At 54.6% G+C, this 26,071-nt stretch overlaps 1 protein-coding gene across 4 annotated transcripts in view; it reads right to left on the minus strand.

Annotated features, from left to right (window-relative positions):
• Window positions 1-3,624: 3,624 nt before the first annotated feature.
• The window catches only part of FLYWCH1 (FLYWCH-type zinc finger 1), a 41,970-nt gene continuing 19,523 nt past the window's right edge, over window positions 3,625-26,071 (minus strand). For 2 of the 4 annotated variants that reach the window (XM_043455443.1, XM_043455440.1), the window contains 8 exons: window positions 17,114-17,545; window positions 16,401-16,859; window positions 15,040-15,483; window positions 14,627-14,890; window positions 11,611-11,874; window positions 10,526-10,798; window positions 8,799-8,871; window positions 3,625-5,993 (listed from right to left, as the gene is read on the minus strand). In XM_043455443.1, the coding sequence (XP_043311378.1) occupies window positions 5,954-5,993; window positions 8,799-8,871; window positions 10,526-10,798; window positions 11,611-11,874; window positions 14,627-14,890; window positions 15,040-15,483; window positions 16,401-16,859; window positions 17,114-17,447 (2,151 nt within the window). In that variant the 5' untranslated portion in view covers window positions 17,448-17,545 and the 3' untranslated portion in view covers window positions 3,625-5,953. Of the gene's footprint in view, window positions 5,994-8,798; window positions 8,872-10,525; window positions 10,799-11,610; window positions 11,875-14,626; window positions 14,891-15,039; window positions 15,484-16,400; window positions 16,860-17,113; window positions 17,546-25,145; window positions 25,260-26,071 lie in introns of all 4 variants that reach the window. The other 2 variants (XM_043455442.1, XM_043455444.1) reach the window with 2 other exon arrangements.

The following is a 26,071-nucleotide window of genomic DNA, read 5'->3' on the forward strand; positions in this document are numbered from 1 at the left end:
GGGAGGGGGAGGAGATGGGGGGGCCCAGAGCCCCAGTCGCCCAGATGTCTTGCCCCTCAGTCCAGCCTCCCAACCCCTCACCAGACCCCACCTTGCTGCCCAGCTTGGAAGCACCTATCTCCGCGCTGTCAGTATGCACACTCCCCCTGTCTCTCCTGGAAGACTGGGGGCAGCAGAGAAGATTCTAGGAAACGCAGAGTGCTGGTGGTGGTGGGACCCCTGAAGACCTCTGCTTGGAAGTCAGTCCCTCAGGCTGGGGGGCTTCCCAAGTGGTACTAGTGGTAAAGATCCTGCCTGCCAACGCGGGGGACAGAAGAGAGGTGGGTCTGATCGCTGGGTCTGATCCCAGGGTCAGGAAGATCCCCTGGAGGAGGGCAGGGCAACCCACTCCAGTATTCTTGCCTGGAGAATCCCATGGACAGAGGAGCCTGGCGGGCTACAGTTCCCGGGGTCAGAGTCATGACTGAAGCGACTTAAGCACATTCACACACATGCTGGTTGGGGGGGGAGGTGCATGTGTCATGCTGGGGTGGCGAGCATTCTAAGAAGCTGGCTGGCTGAGACTGGAGGCCAGCGCCCTGGTTGCCTCCTGGGGGATCCCTTTCACCTCCCAGTTTCCTGGCCCTGCTGAGCCCTGGACGGGGGTCTCACTGAACAGGTGAACCCAGTTAAGGAGGGAGCAGTAACACCCATCGACCTGGGCCCCCTTCTCTCTTTTGCTTGTGAGCTTGGGGGCCGCCTTGGCTCCGTGGTGTTGTCCTAGGCTCTGGCCTGGGCCATGGCTGGGGCAACAGGGTTGCAGGGAGAGCCTCACTCTCAAGGGTCACATGAGAAGGGCGAGGTGGAGGACAAAAGACCACAGGGACTCCACATGCAGAAAGAGGGTCAGCACTACAGGAATGAGTTCTGGCCATGAGGCATGAGAGGGGGAGTGACGTCTCTTACTCTCAATACTCAAAGTAATAGCCGGGATCAATAGCATTGTTATCACTGGGGAGAAATGCAGAATTCAGAAATGTAGATTCTCATGCTCCACCCCTAATCTCCTTCATCAGAACCTTCATTAAGCTCCCGGGATCTTAAAGTTTGGACTGCACGGATGTAAAGCCCTGCCAGGTCTGGCCTTCAAGCAGCCTCAATTTCTAACTCCTTCATTCACCAACTGAATGGAGAGGATACTTAGGGCCCAGGGCAGGGGGGATGGAGCTGGATTCCCGAGTGACCTTATACAAGGAGCCTGCCAACCGGAAGTATCAGCATGGGGCTCTGCGTGAGTGAAGACATAAACGTCTATGTATTCAGCCACTGAGATCCGGGCCTTGCTTGTTATAGCAGCTGGCGCAACTTAATATACATCCTCTCACCCTCACCCAGTTCTTGTCTCCAGGGCTGCTTCCTACTGAGAGCAGGCAGGGAGAATGTTCTGTGTTTCTCGTTGAGCTTCTGGTGCCTTGTTGGCTGTCTTGGCATCCCTTGGCTTGTAGAAGCCACCCATCACCCCGATCTCTGCCTTCATCTTCACATGCGTCTCTCTGTGTGAGCACCTGTGTCCAAATTTCCCCTTTTAATAAGGACAGCAGCCATACTGGACTAGGGACCACCCTAGTTTGACCCTGTCTAGACTAATCACATCTGGAGTGATCTATTTCCAAATAAAGTCACATTCTAAGGTTCCATGGCTTCCCTGGTGGCTCAGATGGTAAAGAATCTACATACAATGCAGAAAACCCAGGTTTGATCCCTGGGTTGGGAAGATCCCCTGGAGAAGAGAATGGCTACCCACTCCAGTATTCTTACCTGGAGAGTTCCATGGACAGAGGAGCCTGGCAGGCTACAGTCCATGGGGTCACAAAGAGTTGGACACAACTGTGTGACTAACACTTTCACTCATGGAGGTTCTAGGGCTTAGGATTTCTACATGTGAATTTCGGGAGGACACACGTCAACTCATAACATCTCTTGTCCCTGTCCCTTTGCCATCCTTGCTGCCATCTCCCTCATCTGGGTCACCACCATCTCCTACTTGGACTAATCACTCTCTCAGTTGAGGTCCAGTGTCCCACGGTTTCCAGGAGCAGCCTCTCCAGCAGCCAGAGTCTTTTTTTGTTGGGAGCGGCTGAGGAGCCATTCTCGGGCCTCCAGAGCCCTGAGGGGGCCAGTGGCCGGGCAGTCATGAGAGACTGCCCTCTGCAGAGCTGTGGTGCGGTTGTGGCCTGAGGCTGGCAGCTGTCCCAGCCTTCAGAGACTTCCCTGGGTACCTCTTGCTTCTGGTCCTTGAACCAGGTAGTCATACCTGATATGGACACCCAGGACAGAACACCTGGGACAGGTGTTGTGTGATGGGATTGCAAATCAACCCTGAATATTTCCTGGAAGGACTGATGCTGAAGCTCCATACTTTGGCCACATGATGCGAAGAGCCGACTTGTTGGAAAAGACCCTGATGCTGGGAAAGATTGAGGGCAAGAGAAGAAGGGGGCAACAGAGGATGAGATGGTTGGATGGCATCACTGACTCAATGGACATGAGTTTGAGTCCACTTGTCCACTCTCTGATCTCACATTTTTAGCCTCCAGCACTGTGAGAAATAAATGTCTGGTGTTCAAGATTCTCCCCTCCCAGTCCAGTTTATGGCATAATTACGGCAGCTTGAGCAGACTTAAACACTTGGATTCCCCAAATTCTCCCAGCACCGGAGGAAGGAACCCCATCAACCTGAAGACACAAGGAAACTGGTAGAGACAGTGTTGACTGCTGGATCTGGGGTTTCTTTTTGGAATGATGAAATGTTCTGGAGTTAGAGGTGATGGAGACCCTACCCTGTGAATATACTAATAGCTATTGGACCACACACTTGAGTGGGTGAGCTGGATGTTATGTGGATTATATCTCAATAAGGCTGTTACTGAAAAGAGCCTGACCACTGGCGAAACATGGGGACAAGAGGGACTGTGTCAAGGATGGCCCTGGGTTTCTACTGTGGTGGAGCCATCAGAGGAGTGGAAGACAGTCTCCTTTGCTCCCTGCTCGGCTGGTGACCATGGGAGACCCGGGGCCAAGGTCCTGGAGGCAGCAGGACACACAGGCTTGGTTGCAGAAGGGGGCTGGAGCTGCATGCTGACAAACCGTGAACCCTGAAAGTGGCTGGGCAGAGAGGGCTGAGGTCCAGTCCCCAGAGCCAACCACCTTGCGGATGGGTTGGCCCAGGGCCGAGGGGCCCTTGAAGGAGGTTGGGGGGGGGGGTGTGTGGAGAGCCTGGGGGTTGCTTTCAGGTCTGCCAGGATCAAGGAGGGGCAGTCAGTGCAGGAGAGCGAGCTCTGACTGATTTTAGTGAGTCTTGGTGCCACCATGCTGGAGCCATCTCGATGGAGGACATGGGGGCAGGAGGCTGGGCCAGGCTGGTGGGCGGGCTGGGCTGGGAGAAGCGTTTCAGCGATGCTCGCCTCACACCCTCAGGGGCAGGACTCGGGGCGGGAGCCCCTAGAGCCCGCCGCTGCCCCATCTTTAAAATTTGGGTTCCGTGTCGGTAGTTTCCCTTCTCCTTATGAACTTTTACTTAAAATTTCATAATTGAGAGGTTGTTGTGCCATCGTCCAAAGGAACACAGTAATACTCTACCAGCTCCACATGGTGAAGACATACCGAAGCAAGTTTATTGCAGGAAGGAGCAGCCAAGCGGAAACAGGCAAGGAGGGCAGGGCTGCATCCCGCTGCTGCTGTCAGCCAGGGGCCAGCTTCCTGCACGCTTTCCTCTGTGACGGTGCCAGGGCGGGGGATGTCTCTCTGGCTCTAGAACAGGGAAGGAAGTGGCCACATGAAGGGGGCTTGGGGGTGGGTAGCTATGGGGCCACCCCAGGCGGCCGCAGCATCCAGATTCACGTCCACTGGGGAGTCCTCAGTCTGAGCAACACGGACCAGCCACCTGCCCTTTGAGGTCACAGCAGGTGCAGAGACGGGGGCGCGTGGATGGGCCCCATCAGAGGGCAGGGCAGACACACTGCAGAGGCAGAGGCGGGGGAACCGGTGACCCTGTGGGGCCGGGGTGATGCTGGCTGCTAGGACTCAGTGCTTCTGGCCTGGCACCTCGGGGCTCTGTGAGGCTCCCCTTCGTGAGAGACTGAGCAGAGAGCCAGCTGGTGGTGGCACAGACGTGCCCGTCCACTGAACTTCAGGTGCGGCCGCCTCCCATGAGCGTGCTCATCTGTGGGCCTGGATTGGGGTGTATCTGCTTCCCCCAGGGCTGTGTCTTCGGCCTTGGCCTTGGCCGAGAGCAGTTCACTGTCTCGGGGCAAGAGCGCTGCCCGAAACGTAGCCCCCGTGTCCAGTGTCCACTGCGTGAGGCCAGCAGCACGACGGGCCTCCTGCCTGGGAGCAGGGGTGGGCCGTCCGGTCATGTTGCTGGGCCATCTCCATGGCCGCTGGCCAGGCTGGTGGGCGAGGGCCCCATGGAGCTGGCAGTCCAGTCAAGGAATGGGTCAGTTACCTGCCTGGGAAGGTAGCCAGGGTCTGGGGGGGAGGGGGTCCAGGTGGCCCTAGTTTGGGGGGGCCACTTCCACTTCCAACTTGGCCCAGCTTGTGAAAACAAGTCAGGGAGGACGTGGGATGAGTCAGCAGAGGTCCAAGGCCTTTCTTTCAGCTCCACAAGGGCTGGGGGAACAGTCAGCAGGAGACCCCATCCATGAGCTTTCCGAAGACTCCCACCTGCGCCTGGTCCAGCTGACGCTTGGGCCAGGTGAGCAAACGCTGCCCCAGGTGTGGAGGCCTCCCTCTGCCCAACCAAGATCCATCACTTCCAACCACGAGGCACAAGGACGCGTGGAGTGTGTGGCCTTCTGGTGGCCATCTGCTGCTGCAGCGGGCATGTGGACACACAGCAGCTCTACACGACGAGGTATAAAATCGGGTTTATTGCGGGAAGGGTGGAGGCAGAGGGACAGCGGGGGGCGTCCGAGCTGTCACTGCCTCGCAGCCAGACGGCAGGCTGCATGGCCAGCTAGGTGGGAGAGGGGGAGCCCCCGGCAATCACAGGGTGGGGGCAAGGAGCCACTGGCGGGGACATGGCCCCCTTAGCAAGCTGCAGCCTTGGGTTGGTGGCGGACATTGGCCTGTTGCTCCCGGCTGTGCCAAAAGACAGGAGAAGGGGATGCCCCCGCCCCCATCATCTGGGTCTGTCTCTCCTCTGGCATCAGGCGAACCTGGGCAACCTGGGGCAGTCTGCCCAGCGCAGGCTCCCACGGTGCAACACCACCTGCCCTGGGCATCGTCGACACTGGGCTTGATTTAAGTTGGAAAAGAGCAAAGGCAACTCCAACAGATGGTGTAAAAGTCCCCTGGTTTCTGCCTGCTCTGCTACAGGACGGCCACACCCTGGCAGGTGCCCAAGGAGTGTGGAGGCCCGCCTGGCACCTGCCTGGCAAACACCACGTGGGGCAGCTCAGCCTGAAGAGGCAGGAACTTCCCCAAACTCGCCCGCCTTCATCTTGACGTGGCCACCACGATGACTTTCCACTTTATGGAGCCCAAGTGGGACCACACCCGACAGGGAAGTCCTTGGCAAAGCTGTGGGCTCTCAGGATGGCTGGGCGTTTGCGGTTCAGCAGGCTACGGTTGGGGGAGGTGTCTTTGTGAATAGTGCTTCCTTTCTCTGAGCTTTTCGAGGCCCTCACGGGGGTTCCCCCACCCGTCACGTCACCCCACATTACGAACTGCTGCAGGCCACCAGCTCCCGGGACTCATCTCTGCCAGCAGGGAGACACCATCAAGCATTCTTCCTGGGAGGCCTCTGGAGGAAATGTGAAGCCCGTGGATGCTTTAGAGAATGCAAGAGAGGCTTTGTCGAGCAAAATCTAACCAGGTGGGAAGTGCCAGGGTCCTGCGAGGACCTGGAGCATCCTTGACACTGGCAACACGTTAGGTTGGGTTGATTTCTCTGCCGTCAGGCCAGAGGCTGGCCTCACTGGGACTCGTTGTTGAGTTGTGTACTTTCCACCTTTCTGAGGACACAGAAACACACATGCGTCATGCAAATCCAAACATGGCGGAAGGAGATAATGAAGAAAGTTAAGGATAATAAAGTAAAAAATGACCTAGCATAAATAAAATGCAAAAAAAAAAAAAAAAAAGGACAGTTAAGGATTCCTATAATCCGTTCCCTCTAGAGATCACCATCGACTAGGTCATTTTTATACACATACATCACATTGGTGCCTTGAAAACATGGAATTGGGAACTCCCTGGTGGTCCAGTGGGTAGGACTTGGTGCTTCCCCTGACATGGCCCAGGGTTCAATCCCTGGTTGAGGAAACTAAGATATCGCTAGCCAAGAGGCGTGGCCAAGAAAACAACAACAAAAGAGAAACCCCATGCCCTTTAACTACACCCCCAACATAACTCACCCTAGGCAAACTTTAATCTACTTTCTATCTCCATAGATTTGCCCATTCTGGACATTTCATAGAAATGGAATCACACGAGGTGTGGTCTTTTGTGTGTCTGGCCTCTTTCACTTCTCATGCTTTTGAAATTCATCTGTGTTGTAGTGTGTGTCAGCAATTCATTCCTTTTTATGGCCAAATAACATTTCATTGTTGGAGAAGGCAATGGCACCCCACTCGGGTACTCTTGCCTGGAAAATCCCATGGACGGAGGAGCCTGGTAGGCTGCAGTCCATGGGGTTGCTAAGAGTCGGACACAACTGAGTGACTTCACTTTCACTTTTCACTTTCATGCACTGGAGAAGAAAATGGCAACCCACTCCAGTGTTCTTGCCTGGAGAATCCCAGGGACAGCGGAGCCTGGTGGGCTGCCGTCTATGGGGTCGCAGAGTCAGACACGACTGAAGTGACTTAGCAGCAACATTTCATTGTATGAATAAATTATATCTTGTTTTAAGCACAGGGTACCTGTAGTCACTGATATTCCAGAATCTTAGGAAAAAAGCAGTGCTTAATTGCTCAGTCGTGTCTGACTCTTTGCAACCCCATGGACAGAGGAGCCTGGTGGGCTACAACAATAGCCTGCCAGGCTCCTCTGTTCATGGGATTCTCCAGGCAAGAATACTGGACGGTTTCCATGCCTTCCTCCAGGGGATCTTCCCAACCCAGGGATTGAACCCAGGTCTCCTGCATTACAGGCGGATTCTTTATTGTCTGAGCCACCAGGGAAGCCCATGAAAAAAAGCAAGTGTTCAGCAAAAATCAAATTCTTTGTACAAACAGGTAAGAGTGAGCAACTGTCGTCATTTAGGGACAGTATCAGTCAAGCCCTGGAAGCATCCTGATCTGGACCCTGGAAGCTCAGGGTTAGCCTTACAAACAGGCTATTTTAAGGACAGGAGTTGCCGGCCTGTTGTGTTAAGTCTCTTCTGTATGATATTGACTTACAAACGGGGAAGCAATTTTGGATTCCTGGCATAATTCCCATTTGGTCATGGTGTAGGATCCTTTTCACGTTGCTGGATTCAGTTTGCGGTATTTTGCTGAGAATTTTTGTATCTGTATTCCTAAGAGATATTGTTCTCTAGTCTTTTCTTGTGATGTCTTTGGTTTTGGTGCCAGGCTACCGCCAGCCTTCCAGGATGAGTTGGGATCTAGTTCCCTGACCAGGGATCAAACCAGGTCCCCTGCATTGGAACATGAAGCCTTCACCACTAAGACCACCAGGGAAGTCTCTCAAAGTATTTTCTAACTTCCCTTGTAATTTTCTTTGAGTCACTGGGTATATTTACAAATATGCTGTTTAACTTTCATGTATTTGTGAGTTTCCCAAATTTTTGTGGTTGACTTCTAATGTCACTCCACTGTGGTCAGACAACATACTCTGTATGATTTCAGTCCTTTTAAATTTGAAGGGTCTTGTCTGATGGCCTACATAGTGGTCCATCCTGGGGAATGTGTGCTTGAGAAGAATGTGAATTCTGCTGTAGGTGGCGGCCTCCTCATTGCTCTGCTCCCTCACTTGTTATTGTTCAGTCGCTCAGTCGTGTGACCCCATGAACTGCAGCACACCAGGCCTCCCTGTCCATCATCAACTCCCGGAGCTTGCTCAAACTCAAGTCCACTGAATCAATGATGTCATCCAACCCTCTCATCCTCTGTCGCCCCCTTCTCCTGCCTTCAGTCTTTCCCAGCATCAGGATCTCTTCCAGTAAGTCAGCTCTTCGCATCAGGCGACCAAAGTATTGGAGTTTCAGCTTCAGCATCAGTCCTTCCAATGAGTACTCAGGGTTGAGTTCCTTTAGGATGGACTGGTTTGATCTCCCTGCTGTCCAAGGGACTCTCAAGAATCTTCTCCAGCACCACAGTTCGAAAGCATCACTTCTTCGGCACTCAGCCTTCTTCAGTCCAACTCTTACATCCGTACATGACTACTGGAAAAACCATAGCTTTGACTAGATAGACCTTGTCAGCAAAGTGATATCTCGGCTTTTTAATATACTCCCTTCCTCAGATCGCTTATTTTGGGGGAAAATAGCTGTCCTGTTTGAGGATACTCGAGCAGCCCTAAGGAAAGGTCTACATGATATAGGCCTCCGGCCCACAGCCCTGTGATTGAACAGGTCATTTGGAAACACCCACTCCAGCCCCCCTCCTCAAGCTTTCAGATGGCTGAAAGCTTGGAGACCCACATGGACACCTTCCCTTCGATCTCACGAGAGATCCTGAGCCAGAACTATCCCATCTAGCCCCTCCCGAAATCTCAACCCACAGACGCTGTGAAAGGCAGTAAGTATTTGCTGTTCTCAGTCTTGAGGCTTTGAGGTAATTTGTGATGCAGCAATAGATAACCAATATAGTTACCCATAGCTCTGCTGGCATTCAGGAGCACACGTCTCAAAGCACAGTTGAACTTCAGGCAGAAGTTTTACCTTTTCTGAGAGAAAAACATTGAAAACATGGATTACTACACTTCTTCTCTTGTTGAAGTTGCCAGAGGCAAAGGCACACCCCTTGGAACAATGAATGACCTCAAGGCCTCAAGGCAGAAGAAAACCAGGCAGAATGACTGACGGGGGGAGTCATTGGGAATTCTGGTTTTCTGATGCCCCAAACCAACTGCATGCATGTGTGCTAAGTCGCTTCAGTCCTGTCCAACTCTGTGTGACTCCATGGACTGTAGCCCACCAGGCTCCTCTGTCTATGGAATTCTCCAGGCAAGAATACTGGAGTGGGTTGCCATTTTCTTCTCCAGGGGATCTTCCTGACCCAGAGATTGAACCCTTCTGTCTCTTGCGTCTCCTGCACTGGCAGGCAAGTTCTTTTCCAAGTGAGCCACCAAAGAAGCCCCAAACTACCTATGTCAGTAAAATAAGCTATTGGAGATTGCAAGTCAGGCTTCACCTTGTCACCAAAAAGACTGGAAGGCAACTAGATCTCAAAGAGGCCACACCCTTCATCCTGCCAAAGGCGAGTCACAGCGCCTCCTCCTTGGTTAAGTCAAACTGGCTTTCTCATGGAAAAAAAATTTTAAAGCAGAAATCAAGTTTCCTTTGGCTGTTTTATGCAACTTGGATTCATTCCTGTGTAAGATGTGGCCCTTCCTATTTCCATGAATTAATATGAGACACATACCGCTTTCTAAAGACTGGTGTTACAGCCTGTTTATTTGAAGTGAAACCAAGTTCAGTTCACCATGGTTAATCATTTGCAAAACTACGTGTGTGTGCACGTGCTCATGCTGGTGTGTGCATACTCGGTAGTACATTCTTCTAGAGCAGTCTATATTTTTTAAACAGATTTTCAAAAGATACTACCATTCATAAAAAATGAAGACCTCTTAGTGTAAAAGAGAGGAAAGAAAATGCCAGTTAGAATGGGAGTGTTTGCTTGTTTGTTTTGTTTGGCTGCACTTGTGTGACTTGAGGGATCTTAGTTTCCCAACCAGGGATTGAACCCAGGCAGTGAGAACATGGAGTCCTAATGACTGGACTGCCAGGGAATTCCCAGGGAAGTTGTTTTTAATAATGGGACAGATTTAGGGACTTTCTGGGTGGTCCAACCCTGGAAGGACTGAGGCTGAACCTGAAGCTCCAATACTTTGGCCACCTGAGGCGAGAGCTGACTCACTGGAAAGATGGAAGGCAGGAGGAGAAGGGGATGACAGAAGATGAGATGGTTGGATGGCATCACTGACTCGATGGACATGAGTTTGAGTAAACTCTGGGAGTTGGTGAAGGACAGGGAAGCCTAGTGTGCTGCAGTCCATGGGGTCACAAAGAGTCAGACACGACTGAGCGACTCAACAACTGGTGGTCCAGAGGTTAAGACTGTGCTTCCAGTGCAGGGGGTGTGGGTTAGTTCCCTGTTGGGGGAATGAAGATCCCACAGGACTCACAGCACCCCCCAAAAAAGGATGGGACAGACTTAGGGGTGTCTCTCGATCCAGGAGAAGAAGCCAGTGGGAGGTAGGGTAGGAGACTCTAGAGAGGCAGGAAGCCCAGGGAACAAAGCTCCCCAGACGGTGTCGGCCCCCTGGGGTGTCTGAACCTCAGCCTGGCAGAGAGCCTCGTCCACGGCCCTGTCTGTACCTGGGTCCTCCTGCTGGGCCGGGCTGGGGAGCCGCTCCCGCTGCCGCAGCGCCTCCAGGCCCGCCAGGTCGGGCGGGTGGCAGTGGCTGCGCATGATGGTCACCTGTGGGCCCTGGGTGATGGCGCGGCTGCGGCAGCCCTTACGGGCCTGGTCCCGGCACATCCAGTACACCTTCTCCCCGGCCGCCTTCTCCTTCCTGTAGAGGAAGGACTCGTACACCAGGAACCGGCCTCCGAGGGAAGTCCTCAGGAACTCCAGGGGCTGGGGGGCTTCTGGAAGGAACAGGCCGTGCAAGTGGGGCACCTGGGCGGGGCCCCAGAAGCAGGGCACAGAGCTCCACCCAGAAAAGCGGGGACCCCGCGCCCACCCCAGCTGGCGCCGCAGGGCCCTGGGGACTGAAGCTCAGGCTGCCTCAGCCCTGTCACCTTGGGGTGCGGGCCATCTGTCTGTCTGTCTGAGGGCCTTGGGGCTACCGGGGAGGCTGGCCCCTCGGCTGCTCAAACCCTGAGTTTTCCCGCAGGCCCCTGCTGACCCAACTTGACCTCCACACCAGCTGGCAGGCGCTCCAGGCTAGGGGCTGGACTGGAACACTCTGGAAGGCCCGAGGTTGGTCTGGACCGTGCACCGGGGGGCTCCCCGCTCCGGGGCCACCCACCCATTGGCCAGCTGGCGACTAGTCAGATTCTCCTTCAGGAGACATTTTAAGAATCTGAACTGAAAGCTCATGACATGTCGGGGTGGGGGTGGCCGGAAGGTAGGGGTGGCGAGAGAAGGGCAGACAGACTGTCCCCCAGGTCCAGGAGCACTTCCCGCGGCTCCCGGTATCGCCCCTGCCCCGCCGCCTTCTCCAGCCGTCCGAGGGGGTCTCCCCCTGAGACTGCAGCCCCACCAGGACCAGCGCGGGAGTGTGGGGCCCCTTCCCCCGGAAGCTCACCACCCAGGGGGACAGACCCCCCCACCTGAGCCACAGCAAGTGTCCCACCAGGCACCCTGCAGTCCGAGCCCTGGGCTGTCCCCAGGGACTGCTGGGCCCCCAGGGAGACCAGGCCCAGTCCCCGCCCGCCCCCACGCCCATCGCCCACACCTGAGCCTTCCCTCTGGGCTGGGCTGGGGAGCTGCTCCCGCTGCCGCAGCGCCTCCAGGCCCCCCAGGTCGGGCGGGTGGCAGTGTCTGCGCATCACCATGACTCTCGGGCCCTGGGTGATGGCGCGGCTGCGGCAGCCCATGCGGGCCTGGTCCCGGCACGTCCAGTACACCTTCTCCCCGGCCGCCTTCTCCCGCCGGTAGAGGAAGGACTCGTACACCAGGAAGCTGCCCCCCAGAGGGGTCCTCAGGAACTCGGGGCCTCCTGGGGAGAGATGGGACAGGGTCAGGGGAGGGAGGCAGGGAGGGTGCGCTGCTGTTCCAAGGTGTTGAGAGGGGGACCCAGGAGGTTCTGATTCGAGAACTCCCTTCCCGCCGTCCAGACACCGACACCGGGACCATGCAGGGGAGGGGGGTTGGGGGGTCTGTCAGGAGCCGGGATGGCAGCCGTCGGCGGGGAAGGTGCGTGGCCAGAGGGGAGGTATGGGACGGGGGCATGTTTCTGCTCTCCCTGCACTCGATGAAAACAGAACGAGTGAAAAAGGCACAGGGTACGAACCGGAGATTCAAGGAGGGGAGGGGAGGGCAGAGATGCTAACGCAGGTTAGAGGCTGGGCAGAGGGGGCACCTGGTCACAGAGCTGGCAAAGCAAGGGCTCGCCCAGCCTGCGGGGGACACTGTCAGAACAGGCAGAGTCCAGCAGCTGAGCCCAGGCCAGGCCCCAAACAGCAGACTGGCAAGGGCTGTCTGCCTGAAGGGCAATGAGACAGGTGCCCGTCTGGAGGAAGAGTGTGGGGCATGGGGAGAGGAGGAGGAGGTCTGCAGCCCACCCTGTTTCCCCGCCCGAGTCCCCGGAGCCGGCAGCCAGGCCGGGCGCTGAGCTCTGGGGTCTCTCGTGTCACCAGGTTGGCGCCCACATACAGAGCGCGTGGGTCTCACCTTCAACCTGGCGGACAGCCAAGGACCACTGGACACGTGATCAAAGATTCTCACGTCTTCCACAATCGAAAAGTCAAGATTCTTACACCAAGTATCTCATATGAGGCCATGCAAAGCAATTTAAAGTGTATACAACAATCATTCCCAGAAATTCCCTGGAGGTCCAGCACTTAGGACTCCTCACTTTCACTGCTGGGGCAGGGGTTCAATTCCTGGTTGGGGAATTAAGATCCTGTAAGCTGTGTAGCATGCCCCCTCCCCCCCAAAAATCATTCCCCTTCAATTTGTGCTGTTTTATACAACTGTGTGATTGACAGAAAATGGAAGTGAATGGCATGTACCTGCTTGGAAAATTTCACCTGCTGACAAAACAAAAAAGAGAGAGAAAGAGAGACAAGCTTTACCCTAAAAGGCAGGGACCAAAGAAACCCACAGAGAAAAGGCACTTAGAGAAAACAAGGCCGCTGCCAGGGGCTGGGTGGGGGTGGGGTGGGCTTTCTGCTCTGGGATGATGGGTCAAAAAGGAGCTCATATACGAGAGTGAAAGTTAGTAAATTGAAGGACTGGAAAGCAAAATCAAGGAAGCGTGTGAAAAATGGGAACTTGAACGTCATGGAACATGAGGAAATTTCCATGAGTGAAGGACATGAGTTTCTGGCCTGAAAAGGCCCCGAGTGCCCCCCAGCCCAGCAACACACTCCAGGGGTGAAGACACAACCTTACACCTTCAAGCAAAGACCCCTCCACGTGCGTAGGATCAGTCCTGAGCACAAAGACCAGACGGCCACCGAGAAGGAGCCACAAATATCCTGGTCCCACTCGGCCGGGGCGGTTCATAGAAAAAAAGTACAGCAGCTGCGTTGACAGGAAGGGGCAGCACGGGGGGATCTGCTGGGCCCCCCTGTCTCTGGTCGGAGGTCAACAGGCAACGAGGAGATAAAAGACCAGCTGACACAGTGGAAGGAGGCAGGCTTCAGAGAAGAGGGAAAGAACAAAGGAACTGAGCGGTTACTCAGGATGGGAGTTGGGGGTGAGGATGGCAAGGGGTGAGACCATCCCCAGGTACACAGAAGTTACAAGGAAATGGGATAAAAAGAGAGTCGGGAAGAAAAAAGAAGAAATCAGAGGTCTCGAGTTTGAGAGAATTTTAGGGCCAGCCAGGCTCTAAAGGCGATTCAGAAAAGTCTGGGGCTGGGAACTCCGGAGGAGAGGCAGGTGGAGGCATGGACAGACCTGAGCGGAGAGCGCCAGCGAGCAGAGAGGGCCCGGCCAAGGCTGCTCTTGGCGAGACAGGAACACGTGAGTTACTGCGGCCTCATAAGGGTCAGACATAGGCCCTGTGGGGCCGTTAAGGCAGGAGGAGGGCCTGGGACCCTAACTGCCCAGCCCAGAGAGACAATGGCAGGTGCTGGGGGGAGTGAAGCAATCACAGGACCGTGTCACCTTCAGCCCTTAATACTTGTTACTTGGCGCGGTGTCAGCCACCCCCCAACTCTGGAAAAATGAGAAACCACCCTGTACCATCAGCTTCCTCTATAAATCCTATTGCAGTCTTCTCTTGTAGCTCAGCTGGTAAAGAATCTGCCTACAATGCAGGAGACCCAGGTTCGATTCCCGGGTCAGGAAGATCCCCTGGAGAAGGAAATGTCAATCCACTCCAGTATTCTTGTCTGGAGAATCCCACGGACAGAGGAGCCTGGCGGGCTACAGTCCATGGGGTCGCAAGAGTCGGACAAGACTTGGCGACTAAGCCACCACCACCGCCATAAATCCTATACATGCGAAACAAGAAAGGAAAAGAAGAGAAGGAGCAAAGGGAGCCTGGGCTGATCAGGTGTGCAGAGGTTCCGGGCTGGTCTGGGCAGGAGGGAGAGGAAGGCGATGAGGTGAGGTGGGGGTGGCGGGGGGAGGGGAAGTCGAGGAGGGGAGGAGCCAGGAGGGAGCTGCAACCTTTCAGAAGTTTCCAGTAAGGACGGGAGGATGCTTGCCGGAGGTCAAGAGGGCACGGCGGGCAGTCTGGGTCTCCTGCCTGTCCACCGAGGCTGCCCCCCGTCCCCGACCCTGTCCGTCTGACCAACCTGGGCTTCCTCGCTGGGCTGTGCCGGGGCGTTTCTCCCGCTGCCGCAGCGCCTCCAGGCCCCCCAGGTCGGGCGGGTGGCAGTGGCCTCGCATCACTGTCACCCGCCGGCCCTGGGTGATGGCGCGGCTGCGGCAGCCCATGCGGGCCTGGTCCCGGCATGTCCAGTACACCTTCTCCCCGGCCGCCTTCTCCCGCCGGTAGAGGAAGGACTCGTACACCAGGAAGCTGCCCCCCAGAGGGGTCCTCAGGAACTCGGGGCCTCCTGGGGAGAGAAGGGAGCGTGGTGGGACAGGAGCTGGGGGAGGGGGTGCGCCGGGGGCCAGGTCGGGCCTGGTGTCGCCCCCCTCCCGCCTCCTGGGACCTTGGGGAGCAAGACTGGAGGGAGGTCCGACCCAGCGGGTGTGGACTCACCCGGGTCCTCGTCCTTGTCCTCCTCGCCTTGGGGCTCAGCCGGGAGGTCCTCGTCGTTGGCCGTTGGGCGCTTCCTGGGCCGGGGCCTGGTGAGAGTCAGGGGCCCGGGCCCTCTGCGGTAGAGCAGGCTGTCCACGCCTTGGAGCGGCTTGTCCTCTGGGCCCCCAGGGCCGCCCGGCTGGGCCCGCAGCGCCGCCATGGCCCGCTCCTGCTGCCGCCGGGCCTTCAGGCCTTCCACGTCGGGCGCGTGGCAGTGGCCCCGCATGACAGTCACCCGATGGCCCTGGGTGATGGCCCGGCTGCGGCAGCCGTGCTGCGTGTGGTCCCGGCACGTCCAGTACACCTTGTCCCCCACGGCCTTCTCCCGCTTGTACAAGAAGGACTGGTGCACCAGGAAGCTGCCCCCATAGCAGGTCCTCAGGAACTCCAGGGGCGGGGGCCCTCCTGGAGGAGGAAGCGGGGAGGGGGCTGGGTGGGTGCCTGCTTCGGGGGCTCCAGGTGCGTCCCCGGGGACCACCTGCCCAGCGAGCCAGGAGGCCGTGCCCCTCTCCTGGTGGTCAGTGGGGGGTGGTCTCAGGGTGGGGCGGGGAGGGCTGAGCCGGCTCTGACGTGCCATACTTCTGCTTAGGGTTTGTTTGAAAAGTGGATCTAGTTTTTGAATAACTCAGGCATACTCCATAAAATAAAATGGGACCAGAAGACACACCATGGGAGACATACGCCCTGCCCCCAGCCCCTTAAATCCCTGAACTCTTTAATCCTTTCCAGGTTAGGAGGCCCACAGCCTCAGGGACCAAGCCCGCCTCCCAGTGACTGCTAGTAAAACCTCTGCAAAAACAAAATGAAAGTCAACAAACAGACGAAGAATGAAAACCTCTGCAAAGACTCCATCTAGCAGTGACTCAGAGACAACACACGCTGGACTAGGGCTGACATTTCCCACCCATCAGCGCTCAGTCCCCTTACAGCGAGGCCATCACCTATCTTGTGAACCTGCAGAACTTCATCAAGGCTGCCCAGCCGCGTAAGGTGGGGCCAGTCCTTGAACCTGGGCCATGAAGCTCACGTCTCCCACCAGGCCCACCTCCCCAAACTTCATAGGTTGCCAGCACTCCGTGGGGCCCACAAACCTCAGGTTTGTGCCTCAGGAAGCTCCAGGAGGACCTGGGCCGCCCGGTCCACGAGCACTGCTTCTATTCCCACAGGCTTAATGATTATTGGGATGCCTTTATATTTTTAAAATCATTTTCTGACTTTGAGCGTGTTAAGAAGCCACAGAGGACCCAGCTGTGTCTTTGGGCAGAGGAAAGGGGCGTGGTTCCCGCCTGCTCAAGGGTAAGGCCAGGGTGGGGGGCACTCACTGCTCCCCAGCGTCGAGCGTTTCTTCGGGGGCAATCTCAGCAGCGCCAGGGCTCGGAGCCCCTCGTCCTCCTCGAGGGCCGGGTTGCTGAGCAGCGGGCCTGGGGTCGGCTCTGGCTCCACGGGGCACAGCCACGGGCCTGCCCCCTCTAGGGGCTCCTCCACCCGGCTGCCGGGGCCCTGGGAACCCGCCAAGCCTTCGGGCAGGGCCGGGCCGGGCAGCTTCTGCCTCTGGCGCCGGGCCTCCAGGCCCTCCTCGTCGGGCGGGTGGCAGTGGCCTCGCATGATGGTGGCGCGCGGGCCGCGGGTGATGGCCCGGGCTCGACAGCCCAGCTCACCGCGCTCGCGGCACTTCCAATACACCTTGTCGCCCACGGCCTTCTCCTGCTTGTACAGGAAGGACTCCAGCACCAGCAGGCGGCCCCCAAACGGCGTCCTCAGGAACTCCAGGGGCTGGGTAACTGCAGAAGACAAGGTGGGGGGCAGGGCAGCTGACACGGAGCAAAGCTTGTGGCCAGGGGCATGGATGGGAACACAGGGATGGGGGCGCCCAGGGATGCTTTCCTGCCATCGTCACACCAGCCTGGGACAAGGTCAGGGAGGCCCTGCTCAGAGCAGGGAAGGGATGGCCAAGGTCACCCTGCTGGCAAAGCCCAAGTCTGAGCACGCAGGGCCACAAAGGTGGCCAGTTGGGGGCAGCTGGCCTGGAACTCACCAATGTTTGGCTTGCTGGGTTTCAGTGCCTGGGTCTGGGGCCTTGGCTGGACCACCCCATGCTGTTCTTCTACTGGCAGGATCTGGGGAGTCCCAGCCAGGGTGTCAGGGTCAGCCATCTCCAGGGTGAGGACACAGTGCACTTCTTCGGACTGGGGGTCCACGCCATCCCCACTCTCAGTGGAGGCCGCCAGGAGGACCAGTTCAGAGAACTCCATGGGCTTCGTGGGGGCTTCGAGGACGACATCTGTGCCCGGCTCAGGGGGCTCAGGGGAGGGCTCCTGGCCGGCCTTCACACTCTCACCCTCCTGCTCGCTGGGCTCGGGCAGGGGCATTCTGGGACGGGCGGCCGGACCCCCAGGCCACGCTCAGTTCTCAGTAGGATTTGTCCTCCACCTCCCTGCAAGGAACCTGGCAGTCCAGGGACTCTGTCCTAAGGGAGGAGGCAAAATCCCATCAGCGGAGACGTCCCTGGCAGTCCAGTGGATAAGACTCTGCGCTTCTAATGCAGGAGACATAGGTTCGATCCCTGGTTGGCGAACTAAGATCTCACATGGGAAAAAGAAGTCCCATCAGTGGAGGGGCCCTTGGGCCAGGATTCAGGAGGAATCTGGGCTGGAGGTCAGGGCAGGAGGGGCTGCCCTGTGCCCCCCATGCCCGCCCCCACCTTGGGGAAGGAACTGAATGCAGCTGGCATGTCTGCTGTCTTGGCAGCCTCGGGACCATCACCTCCCCCCGCCAAACGTCACTCCCCATCTGTAAAATGTGCCAGAAACAGGGCTCTCCAGGGACCGCTGGGGTGACCAAGGTGCTGACAGATGTGAGTTACTAGGAGTCCAAGCTGAGCTCGGGGTGGAGTGCTTCCATGGGTTTTTCCCGTTTAACCTTCACCCCACATTATGGAAGTTGATCATTCCCATCGACCCAGGTTACAGATGAGAACACGGAGCACACAGCCATGCAGCAGAGCGGGGTGTCTGGTCGAGCTGGTCCAGGACCCGCCCCGCACTGCACCTGGGTGACCTGCGCCAGGATAACAGGAGCCGGTCTTCCTGAGCAACGGGCGTCGGGGAAAAGCACTGGGGGATGTGAGCTCAGGTCACTGACCCTCCCAGAAGGCCTGCTGCCCTTCACCCGGATAGTGTCTGTGTCACCACGAGTGGGGGCTGGGCCCCCAGGGCACTCTGCAGACCCCAGAGGGGAGCCAGGCCCTGGGAGGCTGGACTCTGGGTTCCCAAATAGATCCAGTCCCCTTCCCAGGCCAGAGGCCCGGGCCACCCAAGGCTAGGGGATGCCAGGACCCCAGGAGGGCAGCGACTTCTGTCTGAGCTGGTGCTGGCGCTGCCCCAGCTGAGTGGGACAGGGCTGTGGAGGTGTCCAGAGGAGCCGTGGTCACTGAGGGCTCCCTGGCTGCTGGTCTGGAGAAGCAGAAAGGATGGCTGACAGGGGCCGGGCTGGCCTGGAGACCCGGGCCCTGGGGCATCGGTGGCCGTTTTTTCCTCTTGGGGGACTGGGTGGGAAGCATGTCGGGTCTTCCCCACCTCTCATAACAGCCCAGAATCGGACCTCAGCCTCCGGGTAAGTTTCGGCTTCCCCATCTGTGAGCTGTCAGCCCCATTCTGTGTTCTGCGGTCCCGATACCCGGGTCCCCCATTCCTGCCGCCTGGTGTTTCCTGGTCTGGGGCCCACATGCAGCTCCCCAAGGTCTATCAGACCACGTGCGGCGCTCCTGGGTCCCCGTAGAGGCAGAGTCAAGGCCACCGAGGGCAGCAGCAAAGCCCCGTCCCGATGGGCGGGGATTCAAGGAAACCGAAGGTACAGGTAAGGGGACGCCTGACGGATTCCCCCCGCCAGATCCTTCCTCTAGCGTCATCCTCCAACCCCTGCTGCCCCTGTGCGGCCCTTCCCACCCAGCCCCTCAGGCCGGAGCGGCGGCCCTGGGGACCCGGGGTCACGTGTGATGGCCGAGGCGAGACAGCGGCGGCGCCTCGGCGCGCGCGGCCGGTCTGGCGGAAAAGGCCCCCTACGATGAGCCCCGCCCCCTGACCGCCCCGCCCCCGCGTGCTGATTGGCCCCGGGGCACGTCCGTCCGCCGGGAGCCCGCCCCCGGGGTGCTCGGGGTTGAGCGGCTCAGGAACGCGGTGTCGACCCTGCGTCCTTCCCAGGACACTGCGAAAAGGCCTCAAGGGAGCCGGCCCTCCCTTCCACAGGCCGTTCAGACAGCTCAGGCCGCCAAAACGTTGCGGCCACTGCCCACCCAGCACGCACATTCCTACGGGACCCTGCGCTCGGTCCACAGTGGAGGCAGCAAGGACCCCCGACTTCAGTCTCAGGCGATCAGAGGCCGAAGCCTTCCGATAGAGAGCCCCCACATTCCGGTGGAACTGCACCCAGAGTCATGGGCACCCCGAGTCAGTGTAATTCTCTCAACTGAAGCTTCTGTTTACAAAGCTTAAAATATACCACTCCAGTATTCTTGCCTGGAGAATCCCCACGGACAAAAGGAGCCTGGAGGGCTGCAGGCCATGGGGTCGCAAACAGTGGGACATGAGTGAGCGACTAAGCACTCGCAAAGGATGTACCTCAAAGGATATGGAACAAATTCCAGTGCAACAAAAGACCTCGAACTGTGGCGGACCACAGGCTGTGGAAAGGCTTGGGTCCTTGCAAGGGGCTGCAATTTAGATTTGATAGAGGGTTCCCATTCTCAACCACTGAAGGGCCTTGAAGTGTAGATTGTTTAATGACCGCAAATCCTCCCATAAAGTATGCAGGCCCCTCTGCAATGTGGTCTTGAACCTGGTCTCCAGCCCAGACTGGTCACTTGCTGTAGCCAATACAGCATGGCAGAAGCTTGCTGTGGGGGGTCACCCTCTGAGACAGCCAGGGAAGGAAGCTCTATGAGGGGCCACACGCGCGATGGAGGCATTGCCTGGCCTGGAGGGGGGCCATCTCCACTGTCAAGTTCAGCAACCCTCCAGCTGTGTGTAACCACACGAGCCAGGGGAAAGTGGCCCATGCACTCCATGGAATCCTGATCAATAATAGACTACGGTTATTTTAAGCCAGTAAGATCAGGGCTCATTTGTTACGCAGCAATAACTGATATTCTTGGCAGGCAACTGAACATAGTCAGTTTTGACTTTTTGATAGATGGAATAATACTAATGGATGTGGAATATCCAACATCAAAGGGCTTTTGAACTCTTGAATTCTAAGGGTCATCCAACACAAATTTTAAATCCCTCAGATGCTCACATTTGAAAGGCTGGTAACTCAATGAGAGGAACAAAATATTAAGTATAAAGGATATCAAATGAGAATTGTGCATTTTAAGAATCTGTAACATGAAATAAGCCAAACACAAAAGGACAAATGCTCTATGATTCCATACATGATGTAGCTAGAGTAGTCAAATTCATAGAGACAGAAAGTCCAATGGTAGTTGACAGGGGCTGGCAGGGAGGAGGAATGGGGAGTTAGTGTTTAATGGGACCATTTTGGGCATCCCCGATAAAGAACCCACCTGCAGTGCAGGAGACACAGGAGAGGAGATGTGGGTTCAACAACCCACTCCAGCACTGTTGCCTAGAGAATCCCATGGACAGAGGAGCCTGGTGGGCTACGTCACAGTCAGATACGACTGTGCATGCACTCATGGGGACCGTTTCAGTTTGGGAAGATGAAAATTTCTGGAGATGGATGGTGATGATGATTGAACAACAATGTGAATGTACTTAATGCCACTGAACTGTCACTTAAAAGTGGCTAAAGTAGTAAATTTTTGTTATGTTTATTTTACCACACATGCAAATAAAATTATTTTTTTAAAAACCCCACAACTATAGCAAACTATACACAGTAATGCTCCATTTATCATACTGATGAATGAGGTTCTCCACACAATGCACATTTCTGATGAAAGTTATTCCTCCATGATTCCGAATTTTACAATTTCTCTTTCACAGTTCATCCATTGAGGATGAATGCTTCTTAAGCTCTAATGACTCATCACTGTCTGGATAAAGAGAGCATACAAATTTTATCCTGATTTGGAGAACGAAGTGTCCAATCCAGTTCCCTTGGTACCCCCACACCGGGGCCCTTTCTCCATCTGAACGATCTGCTTTCCCTGGCCCCCAAACCTCTCTGCCTCCTCTGGGTCTCTGCATTTAGGGTTCTCAGGCCTAAGCTTCTCATTGTTGCTGTTCTGTCGCTCAGTCGTGTCCGACTCTGCGACCCCGTGGACTGCAGCATGCCAGGCTTCTCTGTCCTTCATCATCTCCCGGAGTTTGCTCAAACTCATGTCCTTTGAGTCAAAGATGCCTAAGCTTCTTACATCTCCTAAATCCTAAAACAAAAGCTCACAAAACCCCTCCTTCCCTCAACAGTTAGACTTTTTGGAACAGTCCACACCCCTTCCTTCTCCGCTAGGCCATCTAGCACCTGGCCCCCGACTCTTCAGACCACCATCTTCCTCTTTGGCCTGAGCACAGAATCGGCACTTGCTGGGTTAATCCAAAATCCATGCTTCTCTCCCAAACACCTGGTCTGGCCTGTATGTGGTCTATCCATGCAATGGACTATATTCAGCCTTAAAAATGAATGAGGCCTTCCCTGATGGCTCAGTGGTAAAAAAAAAAAAAAAAATCCACCTGCCAAGCAGGAGACACAGGTTCAATCCCTGGATCAGGAAGATCTCCTGGAGAAGGAAATGGCAACCCACTTTGCCTGGAAAATCCCATGGACAGAGGAGCCTCATGGGCTAGAATCCACGAGGTCTCAGAAGAGTCAGACACGACTGAGCAACTAGACAATAAAACAAAAGGAATGAAATTCTGATACACGTTACCATTCGGATGAACCTTGTAGACAGCATGCTAAGCGAAAGATCCGACACTAAAGGCAGCGTGTGGTATGAATCCATTTACGTGAGATGTCCACTAGGGACGGAAATTAGATTTGTGGTTGACGGGGGTTGGACAGGAAGGAGGGGGAGATTCAGGAGTGATGCAAAGGAAAATAGGGTTTCTTCTTGGGGGCATGAAAATGTTATAAAGTTGACTGTGAATACACTAAAAACACTGAATTCTACACTTTAAGATGGGGGAATTGTATGCTATGTGAATCACATCTCAATAAAGTTGTTTTAAAAAAATCCTCATAGAGAGTTCCCTGGACTAGGACTCAGTGCTTTCACAGCCGTGGGCCTAGGGTCAGTCCCTGGTGTGGGAACTAACAGTCTAAAGCCAAGCAGTGCAGTCAAAAAAAACAAATCATTGTAGGTATGACTTGAATCCCCAGGGTCACTTGGATAAAAAACAGTTTTCACCATAAACAGGCTTCTCACTCTTCGGCTTGGTTTCCTCACAAAAGTTGCAGCGGGACAAGGGGGCATGGATTTATAAGTTGTTAATATCATATTGTTGAAAACTTTATTGAAAACACTTTTAAATGTTGAGAATGTAACACTGATAAATTATCCTTGATTCTGTCACTCAAATGCACTTGTTCAATTCTTGTATTAGTGTCTTTAATATACATTTAACTTTCTGTTGCACATACATGTGTTCAACATGTTTGGTATTTTATTCCTCTTTATAGAGTGGGAGGCCCCCACCTGCAGACCAGATGGATCCCTTGTAAAGGACCAAAATATTATGTTGTGTAACCAGGCCCTGAACATGAACACAAATCTAAGTCCTCAGCACAATACCATAATAAAGCCACAAGAGGGTGATGTTACTCCTTGAAAGTACAGCATCCTTGGTAGAATTAGATGTACTACAGGGGGCGCCAGTGATAAAGAACCCACTTGCCAATGCAGGAGACAGACATTAAGAGATTAGGGGTTAAATTCCTGGGTGGGGAAGAACCCCTGGAGAAGGGCATAGCAACCCACTCCAGTATTCTTGCCTGGAGAATCCCATGGACAGAGGAGCCTGGTGTTACATGGACCCTACAGTCCATGGCGTTGAAAAGGGTCAGACATGACTGAAGGGACTTGGCATGCACACAGTGTTTATGGAACTAGAATTTGGGAGTTTTTCCACGTTGGATGAATAATTCAGGAAGACTTCCAAAAAAAAGTTTGTATTTACAAAATATATTAGGCAGAAAGCAAAATCCAATGAGAAATTCAGCAAAGATTACAATTTCTAAGCTGTTTGCTCTTTTTTGAAAAACCAAAATATTCCTTGGACATAACACTGCCTCTAGACCTCAATACACTTCATTTCTTCTGGCTCATCTCAAGTCTTGTCACATTTGTTATTTATTGACTAATTTATGTATTTGTGACTTTAAAAAAAAACCCTTCTATCACTGGGAGGAAATACCTCACAACGTTAAAACTAGTAAGAAAAGCGATTTATTTTTTTCCATTAAATTTCTTCTGTTTTCTCAACATTGTTTACAATGTGCATGAGCTCTTTACCATGGGGAAATATTACACAATTTAAAGATAAGCTGCACCTTCTTGCTTGGTAATTGTTTTCTTTAATTACGTATCTCTCAGGAAAAGCAGGGATTCCATTCCTCTCCAAGATGTGTCATAAAAGAAAATAAAGAGGAATATAGATCATGGGGCAGAGAAACAAGTGAAAATCAAGAATCCTGTGGTCTCCGCTTGTGGGCCTTGCAGAGCCTCAAAGACTTCCCCCAAGACATGTATTAACCACAAAGGGAGAGATAATGACTTGACAGTGGAGAAATCTCACAGACACAGCCTTAAGTGCTCAAGGCCAGCTTCACCAGTAATAAGACATGTCAGCACCATGACCTCCTTGACGAGATGCACCCAGGAGGACACAGCATCATCTCTGGGGATGTTACTGCCCCGAATGAGCGCCCCTAGACAAGTCACTTGGAGGGACATTCTAAACGACCGACCAGGACATGTCACAGTGTCAAGGTCATCACAGAGAAGGAAAGACGGAGGACCTGTCACTGGAGGAGACTAAGGAGACATAAGGACAAGATGCAACATGGGATTCGAGAACAAAGGATGTTAGGGGACAAGCTGGTGAAATGTGCATAAGGTCAATAGTTCAGGTTAATGAAACAGGACCGATTTCCCTGACTTGATCACTGCATGTTTGGTAAGATGTTGACATTCACGGAGACTGGGTGATGAGCACAGGGGAATTCTTTATTTTTTTATTTTGCAACTTTTTTTTAAAGTGTCTAATATTAACTCAAAAGGATTTTGAAAACCCAGGTTTTAGACACAGTGGAAGTTGACAAAGAAAATAAGTGAGCCATAGGCCTTCTGGGTGGAAGCAGGGAGAGTGGGGTGGAGGAGAGGAGGGGACACCAAGGTGATACTCTGACCCAGAGCCATGAGGCTGGTCCTCGAGCTGGGACCTGAGCCAAGAACAAACATCCTATGACGTCACGGGTACCTCAAGTGCGGGGACCCATTGATCTCTCTGCACCATTGCCCCCTCTGCTCCTGGAGAAACTGAGGCTCGGGCCTGACACGAGTGGCCCAGGACCACACAGTAGTGAGAGCCAGGCCTTCAGAGCTGCACTGACTGGCCCTACACACCAGCTATTTTATGGCTTAGTACTGAGGCTTGGAGAAGGGAATGGCAACCCACTCCAGTATTTCTGCCTGGAGAATTCCAAGGACAGAGGAGCTTGGTGGACTACAGTCCATGGGGTCGCAGAGAGTCAGACATGACTGAGCATCTAACACACTGTGGCTTCCAGCTAATCTGGCCACCAGGAGCCACCGTGGGGGACTGGAGGGTGGCGCGGGGAGCAAGGAGGGTGTCCCCGAAGCGACCTGCTTGGCGTGGCTGCCCCAGCGCTGTCTGCTCAGCGCCCCCACCCCCAGCCCCGGCTGCTGCACCGCTGCTAAGCCATTTCCGGTTTAGCTTCTCAGCTTTCACCAGCAGGGAGAGCGAGGCAACTCCCAGTGAAATCTTACAGTACTTTGTTTTCCCAGGTGGGTTCTAACCACACGTGCTTCAGGAATCCAAAGGACTGTGGTTACAATGCCTCATAGTCTCCAAATGCCATTGAGTTACCTGGGGCTAGGCGAGGGCTCTGCATAGGTTATTTCATTTTATCTCCCAAATACCCTCATCCTTTAGGTCTGCTGTTCTTTCATCCACTGGTGGCTCAGACGGTAAAGAATTCGCCTGCAATGTGGGAGATCTGGGTTCAGTCCCTGGGTTGGGAGTGATCCCTGGAGAAGGGAACAGCTACCCACTCCAGGATTCTTGCCTGGAGAATCCCATGTACAGAGGAGCCTGGTGGGCTACAGTCCATGAGGGTCACAAAGAGGCAGACATGACTGAGTGACTTTCACTTTCACTTTCTTTCACTCACAGAGCAGGAAACTAAGGCTCACTATTAGGTTCCTGTGACCGGGGAGCTGGGCCACTAAAGGACAGCCAGCATGCGAACCTCCTGTGTCTGTTTTCAGGGCTTATATTCCTAAAATAAGTTAAAAATGGTTCTTTACAAGTTGAGGATTCTAACCCATAGGTATTGACAGGTATCCACTACGGAGTAGGGTTAAGGCCAGTGGTTCTCAGTCAGGGTGGTCTGCCCCCCAGGTGACACGTGGCAAGGTCAGGAGACACTTCTAGCTGTCACAAGTAGGGTGCAGGACAGGCTCCTGGCCTCCGTGGGTGGGGGCCAAGGATGCGGCTCAGATCTCGGGGAGCCCCCACCATCCCCAGGAGGAAGGATCTGGTCTAAAGCAGCAGCAAAGTCGAGGCTGAGGAATCCTGCTTAAGAGCAGTGTTTAAAAAACAGCACAGAAAAGGTGCACCCATATAACGAGGTTAAGTTCAGTTTTTACGAAGCTTTTATTTCAATTATCTGTGTATGTAATTCTGGTATCTGTAAGAATTACTTGGGTAGTTTGATACTTTTATTTTTAAATTTACTTTTTATCGGAGCACTTGATAAAAATGCAGATACTTGGGGCTGGAGATTCCTGGAG

This window comes from Cervus canadensis, chromosome 32, assembly GCF_019320065.1.
Source record: "Cervus canadensis isolate Bull #8, Minnesota chromosome 32, ASM1932006v1, whole genome shotgun sequence".
NCBI classification, from domain to species: Eukaryota; Metazoa; Chordata; class Mammalia; order Artiodactyla; family Cervidae; genus Cervus; species Cervus canadensis.